Raw genomic sequence first — 27832 nt, 5'->3', positions numbered from 1 at the left:
TGAGTTGCCAGCTGGGACTGGCGCTGAAGGCTCGTTGCAGATCTGATGCATTCATTCTGGAGAGGCAAGTCCAATTCTGTCTATGGGCACAATTCTCATCAGTCAGTGGCAAGCCTTCCATTGATGCTCATGCGGATGGAATGCACCCAAAGGGTGGAATTCCATTGAGACCATCCAGTTTAGAGTCACCTTTGATCTTATAGAAAAGGGTCCTTCATGCCACGGTAAGAAGCCTTCAGCTATGGAAAAGCGCAAGCTAACCCACCTACCGTCCCTTACGAATAGCCATCCATGTTCTAAGTATCGCACGTAAGAACCAAATCTTCATGCACTATGAATAACCTGGGAATTAATTATTCAGAGGGAATTTCCAACAGTCTTTAATGTACCACATAGCTTTCGGCAGGCCAGATCTTTAAGAGGATTCCTCTCCTGACGAACCAGCTCACCCACGCTGGTGGGACCCCACCTTTTCCTCCAGTGCCTTCCTCCAATATTTCTGTAGCCCCCCTTCATGCTTTTGTAATCCCTGATTTGCAGTGCAATTCCACACATCTCAGAAGTCAGTCTCCAAGAGGTCCATGGGGTTTACTCTCAAGTAATCAAACACAGGATTGCAGCCTTTTGTTCCACAGTTGGCAACTGTGGCACAGTTGGCCACCGTAATTGATGCACATTTTATGAAAGCTCCATATGTAATTGTGAACAATCCAGTCTTGCCCATTCGTTTCCGAGCTGTTGTCCTAGTTTCTTTCTTTTCTTTTTTTTGCAATATCTCTTCCACTATGTGGAATAAAAGCACAGTCTTACCACTGCAGATGGTCCTTGCACTATTGGTCTGCACTCTGCTGAGAAGACTACTCTGGCGACATGCTGAGAAGCAACTCCCCCCCCCCCCCGTTTATTTACTTCATTTATATCCTGACTTTCTCCCCACAGTGGACCTAAAGCAGCTGACATCATTATCTTCTCCTCCATTTTAACCTCACAAACCAGGATCCAATCCCCCTTCTGCCCTGGAAGCTCGCTGGGTGACCTTGGGCCACTCATACACTCTCTGCATAATCTCACAGGGTTGTTGTGAGGATAAAATGGAGGAGAGGAACATGTCGAGAGTTGCATTCGGTCCCCGGTGGGGTGGAAGGAGGTATATAATTGTTGGGATACTGCAAGTTCACTCCCTTCAGTCATGGAAGAGTTAACCTGTTTGTTTATGTGTGCCAATTCTTAGCTAGTTAGCTTAGGATCAATTAGATCTTAGACACATATTTCCCGCCAGAGAAAGGGAGGCCGTATTCCAAATGAAATGGGATCCAGAGCAGGTATTGGAGGATCAACTTTATAGGGGTGCTACATGCATTTTGTCACAGACACAGAAAGGTGGGGGCTTTGGGGAAACTTTCTATCTCCTTTGTTCTCACTCACACACGAGTTCCAGCAAACACGGACAAGAGGTAGAATAGAAAAGCTAGTTAGGATCTTTGTTATTTTCTCTCCATGTAAACCCTTTCCCCTGGTTTGGTGTAGTGGTTAAGTGTGTGGACTCTAATCTGGGAGAACTGGGTTTGATTCCCCACTCCTCCACTTGCACCTGGCTGGATGACCTTGGGCAAGCCGTAGTTCTGATAAGAGCTGTTCTTGAAAAAGAGCAGTTTCTGTCAAGAGCTCTCTCAGCCCCACCTACCTCACAGGGTGTCTGTTGTGGGGAGGGGAAGGGAAAGGAGTTTGTAAGCCGCTCTGAGACACCTTTGGGTAGTGAAGGGCGGGGTATAAATCCAATCTCTTCTTCTTCTTCTTCTGTTTTAGTAAAGTCTTTTTCTTAAGCTAAATACACATGTCTGACTGCCTTCCTTCTTTTTATGCTGCTAAATATTCAATGATAATGAAGTTAATTAAATAAATAAGCAACCCTATGAGGGATTTGTCTAGTTTTTCCCATGCAAAGTACCCTGTACATAGTTGGCACAGTATACCTTAATAATATTACTACTACCGACAAAATGCTGGGAGCTAAGAACGTAAGAGAAGCCAATGTTGGATCAGGCCAGTGGCCCATCTAGTCCAACACTCCGTCACACAGTGACCAAAAATACCAGGTGCCATCAGGAGGTCTAGCAGTGGGGCCAGGACACTAGAAGCCCTCCCACTGTTGCCCCCCCCCAAGCACCAAGATGACAGAGCATCACTCTTCCCAGACTGAGAGTCCCTATCTATACCTTGTGGCTAACAGCCACTGATGGACCTCTGCTCCATATGTTTGTCTAATTCCCTCTTGAAGCCATCCATCCTTGTAGCCGCCACCACCTCCTGTGGCAGTGAATTCCATGTGTTAATCACTTTGGGTGAAGAAGTACTTCCTTTTATCTGTTCTAACCCAACTGCTCAGCAATTTCATTGAGTGCCCATGAGTTCTTGTATTGTGAGAAAGGGAGAAAAGTACATCTTTCTCTACCTGCCCTATCCCATACATAATCTTGTAAACCTCCATCCTGTCACCCCTCAGCCGTCGTTTCTCCAAGCTAAAGAGCCCCAAGTGCTTTAACCTTTCTTCATAGGGAAAGTGTTCCAACCCTTTTATCATTCGAGTTGCCCTTTTCTGCACTTTTTCCAATGCTATATCATAGCAGCTAAGAGACCGATCTGCAAGGCTGGCAAGTCAAATGACATGTCAGCCACAAATCCACTAGTTCTATCATCTATCTATTTATCTATCTATCTATCCATCATCATCATCATCATCATCATCATCATCATCATCATCATCATCATCATCATCATCATCTATCACTAATCTATCTAATGCTGCTCATATGACTATTGCCTTAAGCAGAAGTTAGAACCAAAAGAACCTTGCGCAGTATTTGATTATTGCTTCTATGAATTTTGCCACTGAGAAGGTGGCACAATCATTTGAATCTGATAGTAGCCATGACACTTGCGCTCGGACATTTAGCAATTCCATGTTTTTAAGTAAAGGGGTGACTAAATTAGCCCTCAGCTCGATGAATATAGGGCACTCCATAATCATATGTTCGATGGTTTAGATTTTATCATATGAGCATCTGCATGTTCTATTAGAGTATGATATTCTATTATATCTGCCCTCCAAAACCACCAAGGGAAGAACATTCATTCTTGCCAAAGTAAAAGCTCTTCTTAGTTTTGGGACCAGTGTTCCCTCTAAGCTGAGTCAGTGTGAGCTTAACAGTTTCTTAGCCTCTGGCTCACACATTTTTGTCTTAGCTCAGGAAGGATGGGTCCAGAGCAAACTAATTTATGCAATAGCCAAATTGCTCGCTCACAACTTTAATGCCAGTAGCTCACAAAGTAGAATTTTTGCTCACAGGACTCCACAGCTTAGAGGGAGCATTGTTTGGGACTATCAATTGATAAAAATATTTCGGCAGTTGCATTGGGAGGGCAATTCCCAAATGGAGTGTCGAACATACCCCACGTGCCCTAATAGATGTATCTGCAACATAAATCCACTAGTTTGTGATTTTGTTTTTTGCCTTCGAGCAAAATATTTCGGCAGTTGCATTGGGAGGGCAATTCCCAAATGGAGTGTCGAACATACCCCACGCACCCTAATAGATGTATCTGTTTGTGATTTTGTTTTTTGCCTTTGAGCCACAGCTGACTTATGGTGCCCCCGTGGGGTTTTCAAGGCAAGAGATGATAAAAGGTGGTTTGCCATTGCCTGCCTCTGCATTGAAACCCTGGACTTCCTTGGTGGTGTCCCATGATCCAAACATGAGCCAGGGCCGGCCCTAATTAGCTTCCAAGATCTGATGAGATCAGGCTAGCCTGGGCTATCTAGGTGCCCTTAGGAAAGACACTCAGCCCAGCCTCCACATCTGCAATACGAGGGAGAACGATACTGGCCTGCCTCAGAAGGAAGTTTGTTGGGATGTGCTTTGAACATGGACAGTGCCATCCTAACCAGATCAAGATGGGTAGCTGTGTTTGTCTGCAGCAGTAGAAAAGAGCGAGAGTTCAGTAGCACCTTAAACACTAACAAACTATGTAGCAGGGCATGAGCTTTCATGAGCCACTGCTCACTTCTTCAGATACAGCTAGAATTGGAGTCCACCTGTCCTATTTATTGGAAAGTGGAGTGATTTCAGATGCCGAATGATATTAGCAGGCAAATGACAATAGCAGGCGTGATAGAATTTAGGCGAGATAAGCAGAGAGGTAATAAGCGTGGAGAAATCAGCATTGATAATGAGAGAAGAAACCTAGGTCTCGATTCAGTCCAGGTGGATGCATTGTCTTGAGCTTTATTATCAATTGCTATTCAGCAGTCTCTCTATTTTCCCTTTGAAATTCCTTTGTAAGAGAACTGCTACTTTTAGGTCAACAACTGAATGTCCTGGAACCAGAGTTATACCTTTCTAAGACCACTGCAGTCAATGGGCTTAGAAGGGGATACCTTTGTTCAGGACTGCACTATGCATATGTGCATACACTGTATAGATGCTACGTATCCTTATGTAAATGTACAAATTTGTATCCCGTGCCTCTCCTGAGCACAGAAGCTCCCTTACTGTCTAGCTCTTCGTGTTAACTGTATTAAGGGCCCTGAGAAAGTAAGTTTCAGTGCAACCCTGCACAGAGCTAGACATCAGTAAGTCCACTGAAATCAGTGGATTTGGAATAGGACTGCACGGGACTACATTGTTTGCATGACTCCTACTCACTCTAGCAAGCAAGATCAATCCCTGAGGACACAGCAATTGATCATTCCTGTTCTAGGACACATCTACTTTGCAGCTTCAGAGAATCCTGGTTCCGTGTTTTGGTGGTGCAGGAAACAGAATGGACTACATTATACAGGGGTTTTTTTTGTGTGTGTGTATGCATTCTCTCCTTCTGTGGACTGCTGCACTTGTGCTGGCCGCACAATTCCTCTAGTCACGCAAACTATCAGGGATCACAGCACAGAGCTTATGGCCGCTGTACGGCATACAGGGATCAGAGGCCCCGAAGCAATGTACCAAATCCCCTCTTGCAGGCCCGTTCTCAGAGCTCTACCGGGAAGCACACTTTGAAAGCCTCATGCTCCAGAAACTGCAAAAAGGGATGACCGTGCTGCATTTCTGTACTTCTGATCTCTGAAAAAGAAATCTGCTTCAAGGACTTCCAACCCCTCCCCCACTAGATGGCACTGAACTCTTTTTCTTTGTAAGAAAAAAAATGGAGGAGGGGGGAGAATGGGGGGGAACCCCCCACCCATGTTAATGGTCATTTTGGTGTAAAACGAATGAAGATGAACTAACTGAATAACCTCAAGGAACAGATACCATGATCCTAACTATGTTTCCTTAGAAGGATGACTCATTCATTTTACCAGAACTCACTTTCAGGTTAACAGCTGCAATCCTGAAGCCACTGGAGGCTGATTGTCAGCAGACTTATTCAGGAAAAATAGGGCATTGCCCAGACAGAGTAATTGTGGTCCAAGATCACTGGTCCAAGTGGACTGACTTAACTCTACATATGACTGCATGGTAAGTCTCACTGAGTGCAATGGGTCTTAGTTCTGTGTTACATTTGTTTCAGAAGCCAGCACTATCTGGACATATGCTCCATGCAAATGAATGCAAAACACAGCACAGTTCTATGCATTTATACTCACAAACAAGTCATACTGATTTTGGCAAATGTGCATAGGGTGCATCTTTGTGCTGCTTCAGACATGTATTTTTTATGCCCCAAGTCCATGATATGTATAGGGTAGTTCCCACCAGTGTTCCCTCTAAGCTGAGTTAGTGTGAGCTAGCTCACAGGTTTTCAGCCTCCGGCTCACACATTTCTGTCTTAGCTCAGGAAGGAGGGCTCCAGAGCAAACTAATTTATGCAGTAGCCAAATTGCTCGCTCACAACTTTAATGCCAGTTGCTCACAAACTAGAATTTTTGCTCACAAGACTCCATAGCTTAGAGGGAACATTGGTTCCCATCACACTTAAAGAACCTGTTTCGGGCTATTTAGGATTTTGGTTTCCATAGACCCACCTTTGCCTTTACCTGGATAGCCCAAGTCAGCCTGATCTCATTAGATCTCCGAAGCTACGCAGGTTCAGTCCTGGTTAGTACTTCAATAGGAAACCACCAAGGAAGTTTGGGGTTGCTATACAGAGGCAGGCAATGGCAAGCCCCCTCTGTAACATCTCTTGCCTTGAAAACCCTAACAGGCTGCTATAAGAAGGCTGCAGCTTGACAGTCAAAAAAAGATAAAATATCCACCTCTAGAGCCTTCCTTCCTTCAAAGGAGAGCTGGTGGGATGCGAATTCTTTTCTTTTAGCCCCACCCACCTTCCCCCTTGGCTTTTGGAGGGCTCATTGTGACTTGAAAGACCATCATTTCCCCAGGTGATTGTCACTGCAGAACCAACCGAAACAATCCCGCTGTTATCCTGTATAGTTCCTCGGCAGCAACTATTTATTAGTCATTTACTGCATTTATAGACTCCGTTCTTTACTGTGCCATCCCAAGCAGTGATACACCCTTTTAAGTCCACTGACTTCGATTTATTTAGAGCACTGTTAAGTGTACTTAAGACTGCACTGTTAGTTTACGGAACTCTGTCCTTGGCGCCTGCCTCCTTCGGTGGACGACTGCTGTCTAGCGTGTCTCTCAGCACCTCTCTCGTGGACTTGCGCCCCATGCTACCCTGCTTTATGTCCCAGGGCTGCAGCTGCCTCCCCCCCTTTCAATCTAAGTAAAGCTCCACTAGGACCAAAGAAGGTATGACACCGGCTATCTGCGATCGTATCCTCAAACAAGTCATGCTCCTGCCCAAAGCAACAGTGGTCTGTGCAGGTGCACAAGGTTGGACTGGAACACAGGAAAGGCGGATTTAATACAGCCCTCCCTTTCCCCAGTCAGAAATGCCTTCATCTTCTTTAGGAAGAGTGAAATATGTGTCCACAGAGTGACTTGCCACAAGAGATTAAAGGCCATCAGTTTGTGGCTTCAGGTGTGTCTCCTTCATCACAGGAAGCCACCTGAGATCCTTTGGTGAATCAAGGTGAACGTTGTCTGCTCTGACTGGACCCCAGGCACCTTTTACATTAGGGTCACCTTCTCCTTTTAGCTGGCAGGGACTGACCTGTACACAAGGGAACTCAAGTACACACGCGTCCTCCAGTCTCAGGTGGCCATCCCCATCACAGATGGTTGCCAACTCCAGGCTGGAAAATTACTGGAGGTTTGGGGGAGGAGCTTGGGGAGGGCACAGCTGAGGACGGGGAGGAGCTCAGCCGGGGTGTGATTCCATAAAGACTGCCCTCCGAAGCTACCCTGTCCTCCGTGGGAACTGATTTCTGTAGCCTGAAGGTCAGCTGTAAGTCCGGGAGATCTCCAGGGCCCACCTGGAGGATGGCAGCCCTTACTACCCGGCTGTTTTAGCTGAAGGTCGAACCCAAGACCTTCTGCCCGATGCTCTGCGACTGAGCCAGGGCTGCCTCCTAGGCCTTACTGCTCCTCTCTGCCTTCTCATCCCTTCACCGCCCTCTTGCCGGAGGGTCGGATCGGAACCACGACGCAGGAACGGGGCTTGGACCAGAGAAGACCCGTGGCCGTGGGGCCCCTCTATGGCTCCCGCCTTTCTTCTCCCGTTCGCCGATCCGCCGCGCCGGCTCTGGGGCTCGGAGCCCCCTCCCTCCCCGCCGCGCAAGAGCGGAGGAGGAGTGGGTGGAACTGGGGAATCTAATAATGATCTGTTTGTGCAGAGACGCGCCGCCCTCTAATAAGCCGGCGAAGGAACCCGGGAAGCGCGAGTCGCAGGCAGGGCCGGGTCCCTCCTACGGGGAAGGAGACGCTCGCGAAGCGAAGCGAGCGGGGAGGGGGCGTTGAAATGGAAGCGAGCGGGGAAGGCGCTAGCCGCCCGACCCTGCAGCGCGTTTCCTCGGGAGTAAGGTCGATTACGTTGCCGGGGGCGTCGCTTCGAAGGCAGGGCGCGCAGAAAGAGCCCGTGTGCAGGAGGAGCAAGTCCCAGGGCGTTCCGTGGGGCTTACTCTCACAGGGAGGCGCGGACAGGATCGCAGCCATAACGCAATTGCAAGAGGCCACACAAGGGGAACGAGGAAGCGACGAAAAGGCGTGGAGCGTCTTATTGTGGGCAAAACGGAAAACCTGGATCGACCTACAGAATGGGGCGGTTGGCTTAACAGGCCTCAGGTTTACATCATCAAAATAAAGACGTCTGATGGGGGGTGGGGGTGGGAGAGGAAAAGACTTCAGTGCAGCTGGGAAAAGGGGGAGAGCGAAAACGCGGATATAACTGCTGGGCCTGGATTGGATTCAGCCACATTTCTGAGGTATTTTGATAGGTGAGACTAGCTGACTTGCAAATGAAAATAACCCGTCAGCATTTCGAGTATCACCACTAACCAAGATGAAATACTGCGTATTATGTGGACTAAGAACATAAGAGAAGCCACGTTGGATCAGGCCAGTGACTCATCCAGTCCAAGAGTCATAAGAACATAAGAACATAAGAGACGCCAATGTTGGATCAGGCCAAAGGCCCATCCAGTCCAACACTCTGTGTCACACAGTGGCCAGAAATACCAGTGCCATCAGGAGGTCCAGATTACTGGAGGTTTGGGGGAGGAGCTTGGGGAGGGCACAGCTGAGGACGGGGAGGAGCTCAGCCGGGGTGTGATTCCATAAAGACTGCCCTCCGAAGCTACCCTGTCCTCCGTGGGAACTGATTTCTGTAGCCTGAAGGTCAGCTGTAAGTCCGGGAGATCTCCAGGGCCCACCTGGAGGATGGCAGCCCTTACTACCCGGCTGTTTTAGCTGAAGGTCGAACCCAAGACCTTCTGCCCGATGCTCTGCGACTGAGCCAGGGCTGCCTCCTAGGCCTTACTGCTCCTCTCTGCCTTCTCATCCCTTCACCGCCCTCTTGCCGGAGGGTCGGATCGGAACCACGACGCAGGAACGGGGCTTGGACCAGAGAAGACCCGTGGCCGTGGGGCCCCTCTATGGCTCCCGCCTTTCTTCTCCCGTTCGCCGATCCGCCGCGCCGGCTCTGGGGCTCGGAGCCCCCTCCCTCCCCGCCGCGCAAGAGCGGAGGAGGAGTGGGTGGAACTGGGGAATCTAATAATGATCTGTTTGTGCAGAGACGCGCCGCCCTCTAATAAGCCGGCGAAGGAACCCGGGAAGCGCGAGTCGCAGGCAGGGCCGGGTCCCTCCTACGGGGAAGGAGACGCTCGCGAAGCGAAGCGAGCGGGGAGGGGGCGTTGAAATGGAAGCGAGCGGGGAAGGCGCTAGCCGCCCGACCCTGCAGCGCGTTTCCTCGGGAGTAAGGTCGATTACGTTGCCGGGGGCGTCGCTTCGAAGGCAGGGCGCGCAGAAAGAGCCCGTGTGCAGGAGGAGCAAGTCCCAGGGCGTTCCGTGGGGCTTACTCTCACAGGGAGGCGCGGACAGGATCGCAGCCATAACGTAATTGCAAGAGGCCACACAAGGGGAACAAGGAAGCAATGAAAAGGCGTGGAGCTTCTTATTGGGAGCAAAACGGAAAACCTGGATCGACCTGGAGAATGGGGCGGTTGGCTACTTAGGCCTCACGTTTACATCATCAAAATAAAGACGTCTGACCTTCCAATCCTCAGGAATGGAGGCAGATTTTAAGGAAAGATTACATATCTTTGTCAGGAGATCTACAAGTTCACATTTGAGTTCTTTCAGAACTCTCGGATGTATGCCATCTGGGCCTGGTGATTTATCAGTTTTTAAGTTGTCTATCAGTTTTAGGACCTCCTCTCCATTCACCTCAATCTGACTCAGGTCTTCCAACACCCCTCCTGAAATCAGTGGTTCTGGAGTGGGCAAGCACTTCTCATCTTCCACAGTGAAGACGGAGGCAAAAAATGCATTTAGCTTCTCAGCCTGTGTCACACAGTGGCCAAAACCCATCAGGAGGTCCACCAGGAGAGCCAGAACTCCAGAAGCCCTTCCACTCTTGTTCCCTCTGTAAAGAGTACACAGCATTGCTGCCCCTGACATATTGTTCCATTTCATCTATACCTTGTGGATAACAGCTGCTGATGGACCTCTGCTTCATATGTTTATCAAGTCCCCTCTTGAAGCTGTCTATGCTTGTAGCTGCCACTACTTCTTGCAGCAGTGAATTCCACATGTTAAATACTCTTCAGGTGAAGAAGTAGTTCCTTTTCTCAGTTCTAAGCTTACTGCTCATTAATTTCATTGAGTGCCCATCAGTTCTTGTACTGTGAGAAAAGAAGTACTTCTATCTCCACCTTCTCTATCCCATGCATAATTTTGTAAACCTCAATCACGTCACCCCTCAATTATCGTATTACAATAATATCTCCAAGTTAAAGAACCCTAACCTCTTTAACCCTTTTTCATAGGGAAGGTGTTCCATTCCCTTAACCATTTTAGTTGCCCTTTTTTGTACCTTTTCCAATGCTAGAATATCTTTTTTGAGGTGTGGCCAGAACTGGGCACAATATTCCAAATGAAGCCATAGATTTAAACAGGGGCATTATGATTCTGGCTGATTTGTTTTCAGACCACTTCCTAACAATCCCCAGCATAGCATTTGCCTTTTTTAAATCGCAGACACACACTGAGTTGACATTTTCAGTGAGTTATCTACCACAACTCCAAGATGTCTCTCCTGGTTGGCTACTGCCAGTTCGGACCCCATCAACGTATATTTATAGTTGGGATTTTTGGCTCCAATGTGCATTACTTTGCACTTGCCCATGCTGAACCTCATTTCCCATGCTGACGCCTACTTGCCAAGCCTCAACAGATCCCTCTGGAGCGCCCACAGTCCTCCCTGGTTTTCTTCACCGCCATGACCAACTGCAAACTTAGCCACTTTGCTGCTTACTCCCAATCCCAAATCAGTAATCAAAAGCACCAGATCTAGTACTGAGCCCTGCAGTACCCCACTGCTTATCACCTTCCACTGTGAAAACTGCCCATTTTATACTTACTTGTCGTTTCCTGGGTATTAGCCAGTTTTTAATCCCCAAGAGGACTTGTCCTAAGTAAATTCATGGGAGCCTTTGATGAGGAACTTTATCAAAAGGTTTCTGGAAGTCAAGGTAAATAACATCTACTGGGTCACCCGCTCAAAGAACTCTAAAAGATTTGTCAGACAAGATTTTCTGTTACTGAATCCATGCTGATTCTTCCTCAACATCTTTTGTTTATCAGTGTGCCTACTAATTCTATACTTAATAATGGATTCCACCAACTTACTCAGTATTGATGTTAGACTGACTGGCCTGTAATGTCCCAGACCTCCACTGGAACCCTTTTTGTAGATGTAAATCATTGGCTACCTTCTAGTGTTCGGGAACGGAGGCAGATTTTAGAGATAGATTGGATATTTTTGTCAGGAGATCCACAAGTTCGTGTTTGAGTTCTTTCAGAACTCTTGGATGTATGCCATCTGGGCCTGGTGATCTGTCATCAATTTGTCCATCAATCATAGGACCTCATCTCTCATCACCTCAATCCAACTAAGGTCTTTTGACACCCCTTCTGGAATTGGCCATTCTGGAGTGGGGAAGCACCTCCCATCTTCCACTGTGAAGACAGAGCCAAAAATGCATTCAGCTTCTCTGCCTATTTCCCTATTATCCTTTAGTAATCCTTTTACCGTTTGGTCATCCAATGGCCCCACTGCCTCCGTGCCTCATGTCCAGCTACTAACGTATTTGAAGAAATTTTTATTGCTGGTCTTTATGTTTTTTGCAGTATGTTCCTCATAGTCCCTTTTTGCCTGTCTGCTCACCGACTTGAATTTTATTTGCCAAAGCCTGTGCTCCTTTTTATTTACCTCACTCGGACTAGCCTTCCACTGCTTAAAAGAATCCCTCTTAAAGTTTACTGCTTCCATTACTTTGTTAACCACACAGGCCTTTTTAAATTCCTATTTCTACCTTTCCTAACCTGTGGTATACATTTTATCTGAGCTTCCAGGATTGTAGTTTTAAATAGTCTCCAAGCTTCCCGAAGGGATTTGACCCTCCTTACCTTTACTTTCAGTTTCTTCTTCACAATTCCCTTCAGTTGAGAGAGGTTGCCCCTTCTAAAGTTGAATGTCGTTGTCTTGGCCTTTTTTGGCAAATCCCTGTTTACAGATATGCTAAACTTAATAGCATTATGGTCACTGTTGCCAACTGGTGCTATCACATTCACATCTCTCACTAGGTCCTGAGCATTACTTAGGACCAAGTCCATTGCCTCTCCCCTGGTAGGTTCTGTGACCATCTGCTCCATGGCACAGTCATTGAGAGTATCTAGAAACTCAGTTTCTTTCTCTTGACCTAAACACATATCATCCCAATAAATGTGTGGGTAGCCAAAATCACAGTTATCTCATTTAGCTGCTTTCCTTAATTCTTTTGCTGTTTTTAAATCATCCTCTAACCTTTGATCTGGTGGGTGATAACAAACTCCCAGAATTAAGCTTCCTTTTGGGCACACTATTTTCACCCATACAGTTTCTATAAGCGAATCTATTTCTCTTAGATTCTCAGTTTTACTGGACTGTATATCCTCTCTGGGAAAGCGGTGGCTCAAGTGGTTAAGACGCTGAACTGCAGGCTGTGGAAGGTCAGTAGTTCAGCGGTTCAAGACCCGGGTGCCGCAAGACAGGGTGAGCTCCTGTCTCTAGTTCCAGCTCCTGCCAACCTAGCAGTTCGAAAGCAAGAAATTGCAAGTAGATAAATAGGTACCACTTCGGTGGGAAGGTAACAGCGTTCCGTGCGCCTTGGTGTTTAGTCATGCCGGCCACATGACCACGGAAACATCTTCGGACAGCGCTGGCTCTTCGGCTTTGAAACGGAGATGAGCACCGCAACCCTAGAGTCGGATTCGACTGGCTTTCGAGCAAGGGAACCTTTACCTTTACCTTTATCTATATCCTCTCTGACATACAGAGACACTCCACCTCTGATCCTTCCCTCCCTATCCTTCTGATATAATTTATATATAGGAATCACTGTATCCTACTGATTATCCTCATCTCACCAAGTTTCTGAAATGCCCACAGTGTCTATGTTCTCCTCTGACACTAAGCATTCCAGCTTGACCATTTTACCTCGGATGCTTCTAGCATTTGTATATAAACATCTGTAAGTTCCCAGACATGTTACGCCTGCAACCTTCCACCTGTAGCCTCTAGAACTTGACAGACAGTATTGTTTGTCACCCTCTCAGTGGCCAGTCCTAATCCATTTCCCTCTAGAACAGTAATAACTACCCCTTCATCTCTTAGAGATGAACCGTTCCAAACCAGAGACATTCCGTCTCCTATCAGCTTCCCCCCAAGATTTAGTTTAAAAACTGCTCTGCCATCTTTTTGATTTTAAGTGGCAGCAGCCTGGTTCTTTCTTGGGACAAGTGGAGGCCGTCTCTTTTGCACAGATCCTGCTTGTTTCAAAAAGCATCCCAGTGTCTAACAAACCTAAACCTTTCCTCCTTTCACCATTGTCTTATCCACACATTGAGACTCCTAATTTGTGCCTGTCTAGCTGGCCCTGTGCATGGAACAGGCAGCACTTCTGAGAAGGCTATGTTGGAGGTCCTGGCCTTGAGTGTTCTGCCAACAGTCTAAATTTTTCCTCCAGGGCCACATGACTAGATTTCCCCACATCGTTGGTGCCAACATGTACCACCACTGGCTTCTCTCCAGCACTGTCTAGATCATGTGTAATGTCTGTTATGAGGCAGTGCAAGTCGCCATGCAGTCATTATGCTGGTTCACAACTTATCTACATACATGCCTAAGAATCAAATCACCAACTACCAAGAGCCCCCCTAACCCTAACCCTGACCAGGGACAATTCCTTGGTGTGAAAGGATACCCATTCACCAACTGTAGAAGGTGTCCCTTCTGAGAGAACATTCCTCCTTTCTTCACCACGGTGCCCTGTTTCCCCTAGACCCTCATGCTCCCTGACAGCGGCAGGGCTGCCATTTTCAGAGTGGGACACATCTAACAAGTCCCTGAGAGTCTTATCCATGTGCCTAACTGACTGCCTCGGCTTCTCCTGGTCAGGCACCTTGGCCTTGAGGGTGTGAACTTGTTCCTTGGGAACCAGGGGCTCCTTGCAGAGAGTACACACCCATGGCTTCTGTCCAGCCAGGGCCGGCTCGCTCACTAGGCAAACTAGGTGTTCGCCTAGAGCGGGCCGTTCCTTAGGGGTGCCAAACTGCCCCCGCCTCCCCCCGCCAAAAGCCCTCCTACCCAGTGTGGCCCATTCCTGCGACCTGCCAGCCCATGGGAGGCTCCACCGGCAGGAGCCAGAAAAGGTGCTGGGTGGCTTGGGGGAATGCACGGGGGGAGGGGTGGCGCATGGGGGGGTGCCAGAAGGGATTCTCGCCAAGGGTGCAAAATAAGCTGGGGCCGGCCCTGTGTCCAGCGGGCAGCCATACATGTGTCACCCAGTGCAATACACTGGATCGGCCCCAAACCCCTGCTGGCATTCCGGCTTCATCATTGCCTTTTAAAATCCTCTTTTAAAATAAATTTCCTATTTATGTAGATTTGTTTTTGTTCCGTTGCATCCGAGATGAAGTCCCACTTATTTTGTCAGTGAGAGTGGCCAATATTTGGTTAGATCCTGCCAACTTTTCTGTGGGTGAGGCAGGAGGGATATTCCGATCCCATTTCTTTCCTCACTGCCACCCCCGTTTAGCATGTCTTTTTGTCCCTGTGGGTTCCATGATCCATAAAACAGGTTGCGGAGGGTCAAAATGGGTCCCTTTTCCCTCGTGCCCACTGGGGGGAAAACCACCAATTTTGCCCATAAACTTTTGGATTTCAAAAATGTGTTTTCATTTTGTAAAGTGGGTGCATTAGGATCCTACTAGTGCAATCCTAAGCAGAGTGACACCTTTCTAAGACCATGGACTCTAGTGCACTTATAATGGAGTAACTCTGCTTAGGACTGAACAGTCAGAATTCTTTTCCTGAATTCACACATTCCACTTGAAGTGCTTTTTTGCTTTTTTCTCCCACTGTTGGGCTGTGCATGTGTGAAAAACAGCAAGATTCAGAGGGCAGTCATGTTGGGCTGCCGTAGAACAGCTAGATTTGAGTCCAGTGGCAGCTTAAGGATGAACAACACCGGCAGAAGGTGTTTGTGTTGGGTTTCTAAATCAACAGAGGGCCATGCAGAAAGGGTGGTTTGCAATCACATTTCTCAGCCGCCCTGTGTGTTTAACAATGCATGTGTGATTTCAGTCTTGGAAGGAAGCCATGGCACTTCACCCTATTCAAATGTGCTGTGTCGTGGTGCCCCAGATGTGCTCCCACTGGCAGCAGACTGGTGGATCCTTACAGGGACTGCACTTTCATTTCCCCGAACTCCCGAGGAGATGATTAATTTTAATGTCCTCGAACTTATGCAGACAAAGGATACTGCCTAGTCAGAGTCATTGTTTATTGCATGTCAAAAGAATACCAGCATTTCTTATTCATACGGTGCAGAGGAAACGGAATACAATGCAGAGGCAATCGATATTCAATGAACATGGCCAGCTTCTTGGACCTCTCTCTCTGCCGCTGTGCCTTTCCAAGTAACTTGACCTGCAGTCCTTAAAGATGAAGTGTTTTGCAATTGGGAGAGAAGCATTATGCACACTGCTTCAAAGCAAGCTACTCTTGGAGATATAGTTGCAGAGGGCAGTCGAAGAAGTCGGCGAACACTGGCCTGGACCCTTCCACCCTGTTCAACAAAGTTGCAAGCCTTCCTCCAGCCTAAGGCGCCTTTCTCCCATGCCAGTCGTGCTCCTGCTGGAGCTGAGCAGAGCGGCTGGATACACAGCACAGCATCCAAATCAGTATGTTTCCTATGATCCCTATCTCTGTTATCTGAAAAACACTTAATTGCCCATTTACTATGGCCATATCTACTACATTAGAGACATAAACAGGCAATGGGTCTGGATCCAGCAATCACAGATATTTCCCTGCATACTCTCCCCCCCCCCGCTACAGTCCTTTTAGAAGAGGAAGAAGGAGAGATTGGACAAATCAGTATGTTTCCTATGATCCCTATCTCTGTTATCTGAAAAACACTTAATTGCCCATTTGCTATGGCCATATCTACTACATTAGAGGCATAAACAGGCAATGGGTTTGGATCCAGCAATCACAGATATTTCCCCGCTGACTGCCTTCTTGTTTTGTCCGGTCCCTGTTGGAGTGAGCGACTCAGCATGCCTGGACATGGGAGGGGGCGCTGCATCACTCTAAGTGTGTACAGGTGTACACACTCCTTGAGTGGGATGCCTCTGCTTGTCTTAACCTGGGAGCTGCCCTCTGATCCCCCTCCTCTCTCCCTTTGTCCTCTCCTTCCCTGCACATGGCCTTCCACGGAAATACACGTCTCTGCGTGATGCTGGACAAAGCTGGCCATTTGTGAGAGGGAATGTGCTCTTTAGATTAGGCTTCTTTCTTATCTTTCGACTGCAACCTGAATGTGAACTGGATCTACCTGAATGAATGTAAGTTTACCTTTTTTTGCAAGGTACTTCCTGGGAGATTTATTTACTTCACTCAGTATTGCGCTTCTATGACTGGGCAAAGTCTGCTAACCAAACCTCCTGATAGTTCCAACAGATATGCAGATTTTGTGCATTTATAGTGTCAGGGGAAAATCATCACGGAACTGTGCATCTTTACAACTTTTCATTTTTCAGAAAAGGAACAATTGGTTTCCTTGTACGTCCCTTTGGGAGTTAACCTGGCTTAAAACATGGTATAAATACATGCGATACGCAGGGGTCGTTTCGTAGAAAAAGAGCTAGGGGAACTCATTAGCATAACTCATTAGCATATGCCACACCCCCTGACATCACCGGAAGTGTGTCATAAGGCCACACACCCCGCCCCCAACGGTCCCGGCCGCCACTGCTGGCCTTGCAGCTCCACTGCCGAGCCCCATGAGGGGCCCGGCGGTGGACCTGCAAGGCCAGTGGGAGTGCAAGGAAGCCCCGCGAAGGCCCTCCCTGGCCCCAGGCAGGCAGGGGTGGGGAGAGGCAGGGAGAAAGCAACTTACCTTCCCTCTTCTCCTGCCTCCTCCTGGCTGAATGAGGGCCAGAAGCGGGGCGGCCGGAAGCAGGGGGCGGGGCTTCGTCATGTGCCCCCCCCCGTACCTCACCCGGGGGAACTGCGATCCCCTGCGATCCCCCCTGAAATGACCTCTGGATGCAACATATAATCGGCTTGATTGGAGCAGAGGAGAAATGCTTAGAGGCTGAGAAATGGCATCTGTATCTGATTAAGGGAACTGACTCAGAAAAGGTCCAGCCCTGAAAACCTGGCTGGTCTCTAAGGTGTGACTGGACTTTAATCCAGCTGTTCCATTTCCAGAGGCAGTCATCCTCTGAAACCCAGTGCTAGGAGGCAGCATCGGGGGAAGGCCTTGGCCTCTGTGCTCTAGGTTTTGTGGTTGTGGTTTTTTTGGCCTTCCAGAGCAACTGCTTGGCCACTGTGTAAAACAGCGCTGGACTAGATGAACCACTGGTCTGATCCAGCAGGGAGGTTCTTACACTATTATGTCCTTTTAAACTCCGAGAGAGCTTGTTTCTGAGACCCATGTGGACTAATAGAGTTTTGATTGCTAGAATGAAGCAAAATCCAGGTCTGATTTGCCGCATGGATTTCTGGTGCTTCTCCTCAAAACAACCCTTCCGATGAACTGGCTGACTGAGGGTGGATGAGTGTGAAGTCTGTTACTAGATCTAGGTCTTGTAGTGCTCATATATCTACTTACTCCATTTACACCCCACTGTCCTCCCCAATGGAGGTTTGTAACATTCTCCCCTTCTGCATTTTATCATCACAACCACCCAGTAAGGAATGTTAGGCTGAGAGTGTGTGACTGGCAAAGGTCACCCTGCAAGCTTTCACGGTAGAGTGGGGATTTGAACCCGGGTCTCCCAGATCCCAGTATGACACTCTAACTACTTGATCACTTAGGGGGTCTTAGGGCTAGGGTCTGTTTGCCAAAGTTAGAGGCCTGCAGCCAAAAAATTTGAAGGATATTTCAGATCAGGTTCACATATTAACTTCAGCTGTTCTGACGTATACAGTCCCTGGTCATTTGAGCATCTCTCCTCCATGTGTAATCTCTTTCTTTTCAAGGCTCCCTCCCCTTTATTCTTCCAAACTAGTATCTCTTTCCACCCCCATTTCCTTTGGATTGCTGCCCTATCAGGATCCTGTTCCTTCTGTCCTTCCTTCAGTCTGCCTACTCTCTTTAAGATCTATGCATTCCAGCCAATGAGTGCTCAAATAGATTTTAGGGCAGCATGACCATTCACTGCTCAGAGCTTCACCATCACCATGAAATTTCAAGTGCATCATATAGCCGGTGAGTTCCAGTAAGAACTCTGTATGAGAGCCACATTCCTGCAGTCTTAGGGCCAAAACTTCCAGTCCCATACAAATAACCACCCTAGTTCTTTATTGCAGTTCTCAGTTCAAAATTTAGCAGCTATATCAGACCTGTCAAATTCATTGTAGTCACATCGGTAAAGTTCTGGCTTAAAGAATCAATAGGAAGAGGGATGCGTATAGGTGCCCATGAAGATGAGGAAATGATCATTGTCACAAATTAGCCAACACTAGCAAAGACTTCTTCCTCTCTTCTTTTTTTTCTGTCTCCAGTCTTAAGCCAGATCTTCGTTTGAGCCAGGACCTCTGACCAGAATCCTGACATGATGGTTATGTTTTCATTAGACCATGCAAAATGAGCCCGCTTCTTGGGGTGTATTATCCAATTCCTTTCTATAATAAATTTCCCTTAATATAGTGGAAAGTGCCATCAAGGCACAACCAACTTGTGGTGACCTCCTAGGGTTTTCAAGGCAAGAGACATTCAGAGGGAGTTTGCCATTGCCTGCCTCTGAATAATAACCTTGGACTTCCTTGGTGGTCTCCCATCCAAGTACTAACCAGGGCTGGTCCTGCTTAGCTTCTGATATCTGACACTGGGCTAGCTTGGGCCATCCAGGTCAGGGCTTGCCATAATTCAGAGCAATATTTTAATATAAAGAACTTCCTTGAAAACACACGCTTTCTGGCAACCTTCGTTTGTTCACATATGTGCCTGGAAAATGTTTAGGTAGCAGTAGCTAGCATCAATAATGCAAAGAGCACTTTTACTGTACACAATGCTTTACAATGCATGTCTCATTAATTCTCCTAAGAGCATCATGAGGAGTAGGTGATTAATTTTTAGCTGGGAACCTGAGCTAGAAAGATAGGGGTATACCCAAGATGACTCAGATACGGCGAAGGCTTGGACACTTTACATATATGCAGATATAAAGAGAAACAAAATAGATCCGGTAATTTGGTCCTCGGCGGGCGGCGGCGGGGGGTGGGGGGAGGGCTGGTCAAGGGATGTGTATTTGCAAACTTCAGAGTAACCCACATCTTTACCTTTCTCTGTGTGCATGCAGTTGTATTGGTTCATTTAGCCAGGCTCCCAATTTTTTTGTTTATATAGATTTTGAAGGCAGGGCCGCCCCAAACCAAGAAGCCCCACAGAGAACCTTGTTTTCGTTTTGCCCACTCTTAAGAAAGGACGAATCGAGGCATTTCTTTCTGTCTCTCTCTCTCTGTGAAGGAGTGCAGTTTATCTTTAAGGAGGCTAGAGAAATAAGAAATGAGGCTCACGTTGCACGGGTGACATCACTGGCTTCTGGCTGGGGCGCTCTGTATTCTCTGGCTGTCGGCTTCAGCCAAGGCTGCGGGGTGGCGTGTTTGAAGAAGGCAGGATTCCCAGGTGGGCAGAAGACTTGGAGCTGCTCGTATTTGGGTTACTAAGGGTGGGTGGGGGGCGCGTTAAAGAAAGCCCGCCATCCTCCACACAGGGCAATGAGATCCCCAAAGCTCTCGGACGCTTCGGATCGCCGCCGTCGGCTTCCGCTCTCTCGACGAGATGGGTGAGTTATTCCCCTCCGGGAGCCCAAGGGGAAGGCGAGACCAACGCCAGTAAAATGTCTGACTCTACCGTACAGCTGTCGATGGCGGGACCCTGCCTCGGAGGAAGCTCTTGAGGGCCGAAAGAGCTCGGCTCTTGCCCCCGGGGGATCGGGCCCTGTGTCATGGAAATGGTGCAGACCGCCAGCTATTGACAAGAGGCTCCCCCCTCCCCTTTACTTGAATCGGCGTTATTTCTTTCTTTCATCCCCACCCCTCCCGACTGAGCATTATTATTTTTTAAAAGAGCCGGTATAAGCACAGAGGAAGAAAGGTGCCTGTCTGTAAATATATGTACATTCGGGAAATCTTGCTCATCCGAAAACGGAACCTTCGGTGTCAAAAAGAACGGGGCAGGCGGTGTAATAGCAGGAGGAGGAGGAGGAGGAGGAGGAGGAGGGAAAACAAAAGATTCCGGGGGCTGGGTCTAGCGAGAGGAAGCTGGCGCTGTCCGTGGTGCTGAATCGCGCCGCTCCTCCAGCCCCCACAGTTCCCGGGCGCCGCTCTCCAGCCGTCTGCCGCACGCCGCTCCCGGGGAAGACCGGGGGGAAAACAAGCGCCCAAGCAGAGGGTTTGCCGGCGACGCTGGGCGGTCGAGGAGACGAGAGCCGCGGAGCCGCTCCTCTTCCCTTTGCGCCCGGCCGTTCTCGAGCTCCAGACGTTCTTCTCTTGACGTTGCCTGGATCACGGGAGCAGGCGACACAACACAACGCCGCCGAAAGCTGCCGGCGAGAGGGAGGCGAGAAGGTGGACTCCCCAAACCGCTATGCCGGCGCGTTGCTGCAGAGCTACAGGAGTTCCGGAGCTCGGAAGGAGCTCGAATGGAGCCGGGCGTTAGGCAGGGAGGGAGCTGGTTTGCCTAAGCTCGGGATCCAACGGCGACCAGGCGGCAGCTTTCCCTGCTCTCTCCGCCCTTCGACAACCAGCAAGCCTCCTAACGCTGACCCGAGATTCTTGCCAAAATAATAATAAAAGCACGCTGGGAATCGAGGTAACTGGCTGCTGGGAAAGCGGAAGATTGCCAGCTGTTTTCGGTGCGGGGGGGGGAACACCTTGATTCCCAGGCATATTTACCCCTGCGGATGTGATTCCTTAAAGGGATGATCCCGATATAAAAAAGCCACTCCTCTCGCATTCCCGAGTGGGCAAGGCTGGAAGAGCTCAGTGGACCCATCCAGATGGCCAGACACAAGGAGGGGATGCTTATCTGCCGCTGAGTACTCTTTGTGGCCAATGACAGGCATCTCTCTGCTTTGCTTGGTACCATATTGACTTAAGTGGAAGCTTCACAATTACTGGCCATTTTGCCTCCCTCTGGTCCACCGGAGAAGTGGATGAGTGCTCAGGATCCTTTCCTTCTGGGGGAGAAGTTTCCCTGCCTAGAGGCTGTTGAACCTCCATCTGCTTGTATGTGATCACTGAAGGAAGTCACTGTCCTGTCCACCTTGCCCAGGAGCTGGGCTCATAGGGTACCAGGCGGAAGGGCTTTGCCTCTCACTGAAGATGCCCATGGTGTTTCTGTGAAGCTAAGGTATGGCTGCCGGAAGGTTATTGCTCTATGCTGGTCTCTCCTTAGCATTGTGTGCTTTAGGCATGCTGGCCGTGGCCATCTGCTCTGACCATTGGTACGAAACTGATGCCAGGAAGCACAGGGAACGGTGCAAAAGCTTCACCACTCGGAGGAATGACCCTGGTTTCATTTATAATTCTAATAATAACCTGCCCCTCAGGGCCAGCAGGTCTAGGCTGGACCGCTGGGAAGGGAAACTTCTCTTGGCAAGAAATAGGAGGCAGCTCTTTGCCATGAGTGCCGTTGATGAGTGCAACAGACAGTACAACTCTACTAACATGGGGCTCTGGAGAAAATGCCACCGCCTGGGATTTGACCAGGACCTGGAGGAACTCATTGCTAAAGGTAGGGTCTGCTTTTCGGGATGCACCTACCTTGTCCAAAGTGGTATGTTTCAACCAAATGCTAACCTCTACTCAAAGCAGAGCTTTCTTACTTACACCCATAGTCTTCTCCACTAGATTGCCTCATTGGTTTCACAGTCATGTGGGAGATAGTTCTTCCTTATTGAGTTCAGCACTGGGGAGTGTGGTTGGGGACAGTGCTGTGAATAGCTTGATGAGAACATTAAGAAAGGCTGAGGACCTACCAGACTTCTAGGCCTTCACAGGGAGAGGTTCGGAAGGTCATGAAACCTACCTCCTAATTCACGTGTTGCCATTTTTTTAAATAAGGCCATACATCATGGTGGCATTTAGGATTCTTCCTCAATGCATAAACAGTACAGAGAACCTACAGTGTCAAGCATTTTGAATCTGATTGTGCTTCACTGAATCCAGCTAATTTGTTTTTTGCTTGTCGGTAATTTTGTACCAGAAACCTAGATTATTTCTGAATTGAATGTATAATAGGCTTTTTAAAATATTGACTGGAGAACAAACAAAGGGAAATGCCAAAGGGACACACACACACACACACACGGAGCTCTTACTGGTTACAGGTTATTTCAAAACAGATCCTTAAATCATTTCAAGTGACAAAAATCATGTTACAGTGAAGCAGGAAGAAAGGTCTAAACAGGAAATATATTGTCCCACCCCCAAGATAATCTGTGGTCTGACAGCATCCTCATAGTCTATCCCCAACCACCTTTATGAGGAATATGTCTAACAATGATGATCAATATGTTAGCATTGTATCATAGTACACAAAATGGATCTGATGTGGCCACTTTTGTCAAAATGTTTATCTGAGGGAAATATATGAATTTGCAAGATGCGTGGGTGCTATCAGCAGAGAAGTCTGCACCATCCCCTGCCCATAATAGTGTGTATGCAAATGCTACGAAAAAGGAACAGAATCTCCTTCAGTGGTTGTCAGGATGCATTGCAAGGATCACCTTGCACACAGTGAGTAGGCTGGTTCCTCCCCCCCCCCCTTTTACAGGGCTTGTGCTTCAGAAATATGAAATAGCGGCAATGCTTCCTTAAGCTCCGTTTTCTTTCTTGTTTGCTTTGGCTTCTCTTCTGCTTGGATTCCAAGGGCATTTGTATACACAAATAACTTTGCCTCCATTTGGTTCGCACAAGGCTTCCAAAGGTTGACATTGTGACATCAGCCAACCTTAGCCAACGAGAAATCCGATTGGAAGCCCAGTCGGCTCTTTGTTACAACTTCAAAGGCCACCTTGAGTTTAATGGCCAGAAGGCGTTCTGGGGGGGAGCGGCTGTTTGGTGACTTCATGAAATGCACTGTTGGCTCCGGTCCATTTTGTAATGGGCAACCATCCATAATCAAAAACTGTCATCGCAGTTGGCACCCTGGTTGGCAAGCTCAGCAGGGAAGCCAAGAATGCTTTTGGGTCAGGCTTCAGGTTTATTGCTCTGAAAAGGATAAGAGTAAAATGGGAGGGGGGGATTCCAAACTGGTAAACAGAAAAGGAAATTTATGGACCAGTCTACTTTTCCTTGTGGCAACTCTACTTTAGCAATTTGTTTCTTCCCTTGTAAAGCCTGCATATTACCTATGAAATGCTTTAAATTGGCCAAGTGCTTTGCCTTTTAATGTATTTGCCCTTGCTCAGATCTGTATGATTCCATTTTAACAGATGTGGAGAGGTGGCAGCTTGGACATGGAGTGATGTGGTTGATAGTTTAATGGTTAAGATCCCAGTTTTGCTATGGGGCTCCATGGGGCTAGTCTGTGGCTCACTAGCAGGCCACAAGCCTTGCATGCAGAAGGCCCCGGATTCAGTCCCTGGCCTCTCAGCTGAAAGAATTCCAGGCAGGAGATGTTGGGTGTTGGGAAAGACTTTTCTTTGTTTGAGATTCTGGAGAGCTGCCACCAGAGTAGGCAGTGCTGAGTTAGATGAACCAATCATCCAGTTCCTTCAAAGAGAGTTTCATGTGTTCCTATGTCAACCTGGGTCAAGTCACTCTCTCTCTATGTAACCTGCCATACAACATGAACATCCAATGCCCCTCGAAGCTCCCCAAAGGAAGAACAAAGTACATACAGAACAAATACTAACAAGAAATGCAGTTGGAATTCTTGTCCCACCTGAGTTCTGGGACCTGGGCCATTTGGGGGTGGAATGGCTCGAAATAATTTATGGTTCCAGCCCAACCACAGATAGTCGCAAGCAGGTCTGTGCCACTGAGATTTCCAAGTATTTAAAAATCTTTTCTAACAACTATATTGGAGAGGACAGCAAATCTGAGTCCTAACAAACAAAACTAAAATGAGAATGGAGATTTTAAAATGCTTGGACATTCCAAGGGCACAGACCTGCTGGTGATTGCTTGTGGCTGGGGTACACTTCTAACTCCAGAGGAAGGTAGCACCCCACACCACACATGATATGAAGCCCTAGCCCGTCATAATCCATAGGGCACTGTGAGCACAAAACGAGAACTAGAAATACAAGCAGAGTTAAAAAAAAATCTGTAATGTAATAGTTTGATTTTGGTTAAAATATAATTAAAATCTCAATGTAATTTTCTAAACAATTCTATCCTTTTCTGTTAACCTAACACAAGCTGAAGGAGAAATACTGTTAATCTAACACAAGTAAAAGCCAAAATGAGGCCCTAAGATTAATAGCAACTAGATAAATTGGTTCCACCATTAAAAATACCTAGGTAGGCCAGACCTGTCCTGAAGGTCACTTCTGCCTGTGGGACTGGGGGTGGATCCTACCTGTATCCTACCACTCCACTGAGCAAGGTTTATTTATTAATTAAAATGTTTATATCCCACCTTTCCTTTAGGCTCAAGTGTGATGGCTTCCTCCAGTCCGGGGAGACTTTCTCCATCTTAAATGGGTCTTTCTCCATTTAAAGTGGAGGAAGACTTCTTAGACTGGAGGAAGGCTACATGCAATGCTCACTCTAAGCTGTAGGTTCTTGTGAGCAAAAATTCTACTTTGTGAGCGACTTGCATTACAGTTGTGAGTGAGCGATTTGGCTACTGCATAAATTAGTTTGCTCTGGAGCCATCCTTCCTGAGCTAAGACAAAAATCTATGAGCTGGAGGCTAAAAAAACTGTAAGCTAGCTCACACCAACTCAGCTTAGAGGGAACACTGGCTACATGGAGGATGGATTGGATCCATCCCAATGTGTGGGTCATGATGATACAGCCATATGTAAACTCTGAGTCATTACACAATAACATTTCTGCCTTGGTATCTTTAAATATTTGGGACAGGATCACATTAGCATGTTCCAAAGTGAATGGTACAAGAGTGAATGATACAAGGACTTTGCTGCTGGGATTGTAATGCTTTTTTGGGGGGGGGATCAGTCTTGTAGTATGCCGGTGTGTCAGGTACAGGGGGGTACCCAAGTTACCACAGGGGAGAGTAAGGAACTTGCAAATGCTATGTAAACCACCAGCAGTAGTTCCAAGCTGCCACTATACAAGGTATCCCTTATTTGAAATGCTTCCTTTTTGTTTTTTGTTTCCAAGCTTGCGGTTGCCATATCTGGAAAAGCTGGTGTTTGGAAGTGTCTTGGGAAGTTTACTTAAGACCAGACACACAGCTATAGGAGCCACTCAGCAGGGTTGGTTTTTTTTGGGGGGGGGAGGCATGCAAACAGGTGCTATGCATGGTTCACTGGTAGTGTACATACTTTATATGCAGTTGACCCCTCAGGTTCAGCCGCTGACATCTCAGCTTAAGAGATCTCAGCCAATGTTGGGGAAGACCTTTCTCTGCCTGAAACCCTGCCAGACAGAATAGATAATACTGAGCTAGATGAACCAGCGGTCTGAAAATAAGTACTTCCTGTATGAAGAACTAAGGAATGGTGCTGGGGATCTATACAAGTGTTGGTTTCCACAGGATCTAAAATATCTCTTAAGGCCTTTTTACAGAGGTACACATAATGTGCCATGATCTGGATAGCCCAGGCTAGCTCAATTTTGCAAGATCTCAGAAGCTAAGCAGGGTCGGCCCTGGTTAGTACTTGGATGGGAGACAGCCAAGGACGTCCAGGGTCACTATGCAGAGTTAGGCAATGGCAAACTACCTCTGAATGTCTCTTGCCTTGAAAACCCCACAGGGGTCACCATAAATCGGCTGTGACTTGCCAGCAAAAAAAAAAGTAATATGGATGAAGACAGTGACCAGCAAAACATGCGTTTGAGTATGATCTTTCAGTGGATATGCACCATTTAGTAAGGAAAATGTGGCTGATTTCCAACTATGAGCAACAGAAGAAGTGGATGACTTTCTTGGGCTGAGAATTCATGAAGCACGAGGAGAAACGATGCTCACATCAGCTCATAGCAGCAACAGTAAAAGGTCAACTTGCACTGATTTCCAACCATGTGAGGCCATGCTGAGCTCCACCGGAATTGCTGTAGCCCTACACTCCATCTCACCTGTGCCTTGGTCTGCTTTGTATTTTAGTTCTCAATGGAGATGGGTTTCCACATTTCAGACGTAAATGAAACATGATAATGTCCAATTTTGAGACTTGATTAATCTTGGTTTTGAGACCTAAGTGATCTTGGTTTTGGAAATATATGTATATTGAATATCAGCTTTTTATATGCTGTGGGAGTACTTTAACAACTCAGGTGAGAGCAAACAGATACAAACAATTGGTCCCCCCCCCCCCTAAATTATGAGTCCCCTCAGGGGATTAACAAAGGTCATGCCTGGCCATCTTAATAACAATGTAATTATTTCTCCATAGTAACTATTTTTTAAAATAAAATCAAGTAGTCTGTGACATTTAATGGTTTACAATGTGAGTAGAATTAGATTGGATATATCTTCCTTAGTAACTTAGGTGTTGATTGCTTTTAATTGTTAGTATTAGGATATTTTAAGCTTGTTTTGTGTAGATTAAAAAAATCGTAGCCACTCATTCTAATCCTAAGAGATAAGGCAGGCAACAATCTAAATGATAATAATGATGGTAGGACTTGCCATGGATGCTGACTTTGCATGAGTTGCTGAGCAGCCAGCTGCTTTCCACCAACCAGTTGTTCCTACTGTCTTGCTTGGAAGGACTCAGACACTTTATGGAGCCACCCTCTGCCTTTTCTACAGGACTTGGGAGTTTGACATTGTGAGCGACATGTAGCACGATGGGGACAGACTTACCTCATATATCTAGCTTGGGGACCCCGACCTTTTGAACCTGTGTGGGCACCTTTGGAATTCTGACACAAGTTGGTGGTGCAACCCCCAAATGGCCACCATGAGAAGCAAAGCCACACACAAAGGAAGCCCAAGGGCAGGGGAAAGGAGGAGTGAAAGAGAATAAAACCAGCTCTGTTGTGGTTGCTGCCACTGAAACAATATTATTTTAATTTGCAGAGCCAATCAGATTTCCAGTGGCCAATCAGAAGCCCTGCTGAGCAGGAGGCCCAACCACTTGGTGGGCACCAGGCAAGGTGTTGGCAGGCGCCAAGGTGCCACAAACACCACATTGGGGACCCCCAGTCTAACATAGCATTAATAGCTATGGAATGTATCAGCTAAGTCCATCTGTCTGTCTGTCTATCATCTATCCTAATTTACCAACCAATCAAGTATTTAAAAATGGGGGGCATGGGAAAAGAGTAAAACATTACCAGAACTATCTTTATTTCTACATGATTGGGGGTGGGGGGAATGACCATAACTAGATATGCTCAGGAAGCATCTTGAACCGCCTTCTCTCTGTTGCCATTTCTGGAGGAAGGCACTGAAAATAATGCACACCTGGACTGGCAACTGTCAGATGTTCAACTGAATTCTTATTTATCTATTTATTTTATTTATCCTTAAATTTATATCCCGCCCTCCCCGAAGGCTCAGGGCGGCTCA

General features: G+C 47.4%; 1 protein-coding gene across 1 annotated transcript in view; it reads left to right on the top strand.

Moving 5' to 3' along the window:
- Positions 1 to 21531: 21531 nt before the first annotated feature.
- TMEM178B (transmembrane protein 178B) overlaps positions 21532 to 27832 on the top strand; it is a gene marked incomplete at its 3' end in the record, with an annotated part of 350995 nt that continues 344694 nt past the window's right edge. Inside the window, exon 1 of the mRNA XM_015409301.1 lies at positions 21532 to 21913. Coding sequence (XP_015264787.1) covers positions 21532 to 21913 — 382 coding nt within the window. The remainder of the gene's footprint in view (positions 21914 to 27832) is intronic.

Source organism: Gekko japonicus, unplaced genomic scaffold (assembly GCF_001447785.1).
Source record: "Gekko japonicus isolate JY-2015 unplaced genomic scaffold, Gekko_japonicus_V1.1 scaffold515, whole genome shotgun sequence".
In the NCBI taxonomy this organism is placed as follows: Eukaryota; Metazoa; Chordata; class Lepidosauria; order Squamata; family Gekkonidae; genus Gekko; species Gekko japonicus.
Note: the sequence above shows the minus strand (reverse complement) of the source record. Positions and strands in the feature narration are given on the sequence as shown.